The sequence below is a fragment of the Liolophura sinensis genome, chromosome 7, assembly GCF_032854445.1.
Source record: "Liolophura sinensis isolate JHLJ2023 chromosome 7, CUHK_Ljap_v2, whole genome shotgun sequence".
NCBI lineage: Eukaryota > Metazoa > Mollusca > Polyplacophora > Chitonida > Chitonidae > Liolophura > Liolophura sinensis.
The window spans coordinates 41,093,184-41,100,915 of NC_088301.1; the positions used below are offsets into that span (position 1 = coordinate 41,093,184).

General features: G+C 37.8%; 1 protein-coding gene across 1 annotated transcript in view; it reads left to right on the forward strand.

Moving 5' to 3' along the window:
- Positions 1-4,735: 4,735 nt before the first annotated feature.
- LOC135470919 (glyoxylate/hydroxypyruvate reductase A-like) overlaps positions 4,736-7,732 on the forward strand; it is a 7,877-nt gene continuing 4,880 nt past the window's right edge. The window contains exons 1-5 of the mRNA XM_064749967.1: positions 4,736-4,880; positions 6,123-6,236; positions 6,674-6,705; positions 6,930-7,066; positions 7,415-7,491. Coding sequence (XP_064606037.1) covers positions 4,736-4,880; positions 6,123-6,236; positions 6,674-6,705; positions 6,930-7,066; positions 7,415-7,491 — 505 coding nt within the window. The remainder of the gene's footprint in view (positions 4,881-6,122; positions 6,237-6,673; positions 6,706-6,929; positions 7,067-7,414; positions 7,492-7,732) is intronic.

The window sequence follows — 7,732 nt, forward strand, 5'->3', positions numbered from 1 at the left end:
GTTATAATGTGCATGAGATTCTGACTCACGTTATAATGTCCATGACACCCTGACTCAAGTTATAATGTTCATGATACCCTGACTCAAGTTACAATGTTTATGACAACCTGAGTCAAGTTACAATGTATATGACAACCTGACTCACGTCATAATGTCCATGACTCCCTGACTCACGTTAATATCCATAAAAACCTGGCTCACGTTTGATGAATTATGCAACAGGCCTATGAGGCCTGCAGATTGTTTACTTAAAACAGACGATTATAATAATGTATTTTTTAAGTTTATAGTACATTACTGATCAGTGGATTAACTGACAGTTGTTTTAGTTCAGCTTCAAGTTAATGTAACAAACGACTGTCAACGATTTTTTGACCATGCAACTAAAAGTTGGCAATTCTAAACCAATTTAGGAGGATGCATACTTTAAATTGTGCTGAAGTTATTTCAACTGAGAGGAAGAGGGTGTCTTAAATGTCTGGGCTATAAAGGAGAAAAAAAGAAGCAGGTGCAATCAACAGATGAAATATATTTTTAGCATTAAGCTGTTTACCAGATCGTGCTCGATTCATCTCCAACGATGACACTTTGTTTACACCACCTTTCAACTTTGTACACAGACAATACCTGTTGTTTATTTTGTCCTTTCAGCTTGATGGCCCAAGGATCAATTTTTGCACCATGCATAATCTATGCTATAAACATCTAGTCGTCAAACGAAGGACTCTTACGACCCGAAAATATGTGGAATATTTCTGTTTAATTTATTTTTATTTAACTTTTGTTTAACGCTGTGCTAAGAAAAAACAAATATTCACTGGATTTATACGATGGCAATTAGGTTTATGGGTAGAGGAAACAGGAGTTAATCAGCGATCTTCGCTATGTATGTAAGGCCTACATGCCGAGCAAACTTCTTGACAAAGCCTCACTGCCGAAACAATCAGGACTGGATTCAAACACCCGACCTCATTTACTATAATTATGTTGCTTGTTGAATATAGTTTATTTTATATAGGACTATACAGGCCTATATATATGAATGAATCATATCTCTATATGTGTCTAGCTGCCCTGTCACGATAGCTGGAGACGCACAGACCTACCTAAGTAGTCGATTTTTGGTAAATAAACTCATGGTTTATGGGAAGACTGGATATACATATACAGGCCGTCACATCACATCACATAGTCTTGAGGCACCGAAACTATAGGCCTACTATCCCAACGAAATAGGCCTATATAGGGGCCCGCCTAGGATTGTATATTATATCTAATTAATTCCGTGGGACTGTAGGCCTACAACAGATCCGACTCGCTTTCTCATCTGGAGAGGAAATTCCCTCTTCCCGGTCATATAGGCCTGTACAGAATTTTTGCGTACCATATGCTTAAATTGTTTAGGCTAGGCCTAGACGTACAATGAAGTCCAAGTTATTTATCGTTCTAAGCAACTCGTATCAAGGTCAAGATATAGTGAGGTATTCCCTATCTTTATTTACTCGATTCGAGTTTTAGGTCACACTCAAGAACATTTCACTTATAATACGGCGGCGGCCAACATTATGATGGGGTGGTGGGTGGTGGGATTTGGGTACCAGGGAGAGCACGGAAAGCCTTCATACATATGGATCATTCTCCTTTCAACGCATGTGCAGTTCTCCAACATTCACTTTACATCCCTGCCTTCACTAGCAAATTTTTCACAGAAATCTTGAACCATGCCGAAATAATGATCTCCATAATAAACTAACCTGTTCTGAGTCTCGCCGAACCAAAAACGATTCATGACAACCCCACAACCACTCTGCAACTGGCGCTCTTAGGAGAATACCTAGACCCTTTGTTACCTTACATGTTACAGCAACAAACATTCGGGTTAGTCGGGTCATGTGTCTGGACTATCTGGACTGCAGGGGTGTGTTTCATGGGAGGTAACTTTGAAATATTTAATGCTTTCGTTCCACCACTAGGTGGAGTTGGAAGAGCGGGAAGCTGTATACATGCATACAGGCTAGAATTGTGACTTTCGGTGCCACTTGATCAGCGGAGATAGGACAAACTATGTCGCCAGTGGACTTCGAAAACAGAGATGTGAATGAGATTAACTCGCACGTTTTAGTGAGTATAGATATGGGATTATTTTAATACAGCATTTGTAAAAACCGTTTCTGGAATGTATTTATATAGGCTTCAGCGTAAGATTGGTGGATAGAACTTAAAAGTAGAACGCCTCACGTGGAAATTGCATATCATATGTAGGACTAGATTTATTTAAAAAATACTCTTTAGTTTCGGTATGTCGTACTTCAATAATTACGATCTCGATACAAGTATTCTGTGATTGCCCTGGCTGACGTTAGGTTTGGCAAAAATTTTTGCTCGGCCAAGGATGGCCCCCCAACGCAGGGTGCACTCCATTTAAAAAATCTGATGCAGTTAGTTGCCCCTGTCAAATATGTCGAGTGGGTCGATTTGAACATCACAACAAAGTCTCGGGCCCACACGGCCTATGAAATAACCGTTCGACATTATGCTTACGATAATTAAAGCGACAGACGAGGCATGAAGTGTCTGTCAAAATAAATACAGGATGCGGGTGGGTGATGACCTAATACTTCGCCCATGCACATTTTGCCTCATTCCTAGAGTTCTGCTGATTGAACTTATAGAAAGGTGTTTTGAGGCTTGTTTAGAAGATAGAAGATACTACTGCAGTACTGGGAAAATCCAAATCTAAAAATCTAAAGTTTTAGCACTAAACTTATTTTATGACGGTTATATGCCTCTAAAAATGCAATATTTTGTTTGACACTTTAGGTCATTTACTGTAATGCAACTAAAGGTAGTTATTAACAGGAGTCCTGATCTTGCTTGTTTTCAGGTGCAATTTGAGGATGTTATCGCTGAGCCTCCTGGAGCTCACAGCCCAAACTGTACGTGGGTGGCTTCCTACAAATGTTTCAATTGTTGGAAAGGCTGTTGGTACAAGTTTTTCTCTCTTCTGTGTGGATGTTTCATTTCTTGCTGGTGGGGACTTTGCTTCGCCCACCTTGCCTTAAGCCATGTCTGGTGCATCTCCCCTTGTGTCAGGCACATGGAAATGAATTGCCAGTCGTTGAGGAAGGCTTTCAAAGCATGCCTGAGTTGCTGCATGGATCCTTGCTGTGAATCCTGTGGAATGATATTCAGTGCATTTCGGCGAGAATAATGAATGAGAAGACTATCACAAAAGAAAATGGAAAATAATGTCATCCCGAAACACTTCATATTTTAAACCTTTAACAAATGTAATAATGAGCCCAATGTATAGCATAATCGATCACAATTAATGTGCAAGATAAAATGCTACTTGTTTAAATATTTGTTTCATACTTCATTTGTTTGTAGTTCAATAATATCCCTTTTGGTTAGTTCTTCAATGTATGCCTGTGCTTTAATACTTCCCCTTTTCCATGTTTGACCTCTTTTTTGGTATTGGTAATAAATTCTGTGATCAAAAAATATTTTTCATTTTATGTGCTTTTCTGACTTGTTTGGTTTGCCTATAATCCTGCTGGTTTAAGCGTGTGGAAGGATAAATGCAGATTAATAGGTTCCTGAGGCAGTATATAAATCATAACCATTAAGTAGAATCCATGCAGTTATCAGTGAAATGTACAGTCAAGAACAATCAAGTTAATGTGTATGTCTTACTTTGCTAGGTATTAATTTATACATATTCAATAACACTGAAAATATGAATTTTCATTTATTAAGCATTGTACCTAGTCAAATCATTCCTGCCATTTTTGCATTCATGATGTAATCAGCGGTGCATCATATCTAGTTTATTCATTTATTACAGTGGTGTTTTAAGGTGTGTTACAGTATCATTGGTGAGGTTTATGAAATTTCTGGGTGGACAGGAAAAGCAGCAGAATGCATGGAGAAAACCTCTGCACGTTGCCAATTACCTTGTAAATCCACCTGATGTAAAGCAGCATTCTGGGAGTGAAGATTCAAACACCACCAGGAGTTTGGTCAAGAATTTATTTTCTGACTGAACAGCCTAATAAATTGACAAAAATTAATTAATATGAATTACCTTTAATTGGATATTAGTAAACCAAGTTGCTCTTTTGATGTCTGAACTTTCATATTGGCTGGGGTGTTTAACAATGGTGGTTACAGGTTTCGTTTATTGGACAAAGTTGCTGATCCAAACCACTATCTTAGCTGTTCCAATGAACAATTTAATATCAGAAAGTTATTCTTACATGAATTTCTAAACTTTCAAGTTCATTACATTTCAAAAAGCCAAAGGGTTTAAATGGGTTATGCTCACTGAAAAGTTACGAATTATAATTTCTTTTTTGCTGCGTACTGTAATTGAAGTTAGATGAAAACATGAAGAGCACAAATCTTCTGTATTTCCTCAATTTTGATTTCGTCATAACAATGATCTAAGTTCGTTACGAAAAGGTTGTTTTGCTAAATACAGTGTAACAGTGTATGTCCCTCACAGATAATATTTTTCCCTATGTCATTTTTGTTGTGAACATTTCAGGAACGAGGTCGTTCATGGGAAACGCATGAAAAACATTTAGAATAAATTTTCAGGGAAATACAAAGCCACACCATCATCGTAGATATGCATATTTTGGGGGGAAAGTTTCTTATTTTTTCTACATATTTTACTACATATTTAATATATACATACTTGCCAGGGGAGGTAAGTGCTTTGCACCAAACAATGGCGATGGCGGCGTCGGCCTCGCGTATGAGCAGGCCGCTGATTTGTGCGGTCTCTACTACTAAAGATTTTGTGACAGTTCTCAAACAGAAATCTCAAGATCTTGTAATTAAGGAAATGACAATTGCATCCACTGAATCTATAGGTACACTTTTTTATTAGGGACTTGTTGGAAGAAAATTTGAGTTTCATGAAATGCAGACCATGCAGCGCGCGTAATATGGTCACTGAGCGAACAGCACTAGGCCTAGGACCTGGTGCCCGGTAGTAGTATAATACCGGGTGACATTAAAAATACATTGAAGTGAAGTCGAAAATAGATGAGCACAACACATATTCTGCCAACAAATATGTATAACTGAATTTCGCAACGATCTGGCGCATTTCCTTCGTTAGATACATGTACAGTACATGCATACCTGTCTTTCTTATATGCTGAAATCTTCCCCTTCATAAGGAGAAAAGTGCACAATTGAAAATGTGTCTAAATGTATGTATGTATGCTTGGGGTTTAACATTGTGCTTAACAATTTTTCAGTCATGTGACGACGAAGAGTCACTAGGTGTTTGTACACATAGGCCTACTAGCTGTGTCTTCTTGTGGCAGGGCGAGCCCATGCTACCAAAGGTATCATGCCGAAGACACCAGACATGACACCCCGCCCAGTCGCATTATACTGACACCGCCTGGGAAGTGTACAGAGAAAATCGCTGAAAAATGTGTCTAAATATCACTAAACCTACAATCTTGGCATCACTATACACTAGACTGGAGTCTCTGTGCTGTTCAAACAGCATATTATAATAATAATAAAGACTTCAGGGCTCAAGTGATTGGGTAAATTTCAGAAAAGTTACACCAGAATGGCAACTGTTTACAAACGGGCGGCAAACCTGATGCGTATTCTTTGTAGGTTAAAGGTCAAGTGAATCGAGAGAATGCACACGTTCCAAGTACACATGTAATCCTACCTAGACAATTAGTTGAAGGGTTTATGTGGTTTTTCATCATGACTTCTCTACATCACTTCTTATGTAGGCCTATCGGTAGCCTGTAGTTATACTCAGCTATACAAATTATAGCTACACATAATTTATTCCTACACGATGATAACATGTTTATTCCCATTATATTTGTTACAAAGGGACTCGGTGGCCCAGAATACCAGTGCCGCACAGCAATACAGTAGCATGTTACCAACGCATGCAGTGAGTTCAGCTCATGCTGGGTTTTTCTAAGGGCGTACATGGGAAGGTCGATCTGACAGCAAACCTACTCAGTTTCGTTCCACCATGACAGTGACCACTGTCGTATTAATGAAATATTCTTGAATGTGACATAAAACTCACATAAATAAATTTATGTTTAATGATTGTTCTCCAATAGATAATGCTGTTCAAGAAGCAACATTATGTGAAATATTGGTGGCTGAAAATGATGTAATATCAAAGGTTCTTGAAAATCCAGGAAAGTTAAAATGGATTCATTCAACTTGGGCAGGTAAGATGTGGGAAATTAAGGTGAAACAACAACACAAATATTGGGATATGTTCGAGGGTTCTCTAGTCAGTGACATTTGTGTATGCGGATGAAAGAATATCACAAAAAAATTAAAGTCTTCAGCTATGTAGGCTTGCAGCCAGTTAAGGGCCTATTAGTATCATAAACCTCAACAAGGGCTATCTGGATCAAAGTATTTATTCCTAAATATACATGTAATTAAGCAGAAATAATTGAATTTGATAATATGTAAATAAAGTGTTGACCATTGAAAGAAAATTTTATCTTTGTAGGCCTGTTTTGTGTGTCATTGTGAAAGTGTTTGCTTGAGTAAGGTTTGAGATGTACATACCAATGGGCCTAAGCAGTTGTTCATATGTTCATAAGGATATGTTAATCTGCTTGTAAAAGTATTGTTTTCATATTTATGTTCCCAGGAGTAGACAAACTAACAGCACAGTGGAAAAAGGTAATTTCAGTGGGAAGTTTTAATTTAATCAATAAGGTAATCCACCAAATAAATGTAAATGATGAGGAAAGGCTGAATACTGCAGGTGAGTTTTCATGCATGGTCTACTACTTTGATGGCACAAGAGAGAAGCACATACTGTGAGATCTCGCATTATCACAAGTTGAAACTATGTAAGGTTTGGTCTGTGACTACTGTGAAAGCTTATGCTTATTGAATTACAGCTTCCAGGTGTGATATTGACTAGAACTGGGCATGGGTTTGGGCAGCTCATTGGCGAGTATGTGGTGGGTCAGATTATCAGCTGGGAGCGAGACTTTCACAGTTTGATGGCCTCACAGAGAGATAGGCACTGGAAAAGGTAGTCAATAAATGTATGGTGAATAAATAGGTGTCAAATGTGGAGCTTAAAAGATGCATATTATTTAGAAAGTTGTTATTTGGAAACATAGTCAATAATTTGTTGCATTACACTGTCTAGGCATTCCACAAATTCTGAAGTTATAAAATTGTTTGAGATCATGCTGTTCTCCTGGTTCAAAACTTAAAATGACCTGAATTTTTATCACATACAATTCTGACAATCTGACAACGGAACTGATAAATGGAGCGTAAAGTTACTCTATTTTGTGATGACTTTTGTAAATTTGATGTCAAGGGAGTTAATATGTTGTACCTTGTATATCTTGTCTTATGTTATGGCATGAAGGAATGTTGGGAAAACTATACTACCCCTGACAAGATTGAACATTGGCGTGCTTGGGGTGGGTGAAATTGGGAAAAGAGGTAAAGCATATGCTGATGTTGTTCACTTTTAAAGATCAACTGAAATCAATGGGCCTAATACATTTGTTAAATGGATTAAGTGTGCGTACAAATCAAGCTGATACTGTCCTAACTGACGTTTAGAATTTATTACACGTACACCCTTTTCCTAATGATAATTAATCAACCTTGATGAAATTTATTTCACAAGATGGTGTAAACATATCACGTCATGTCAATGGCAGCAGTAATTCTATTTTCC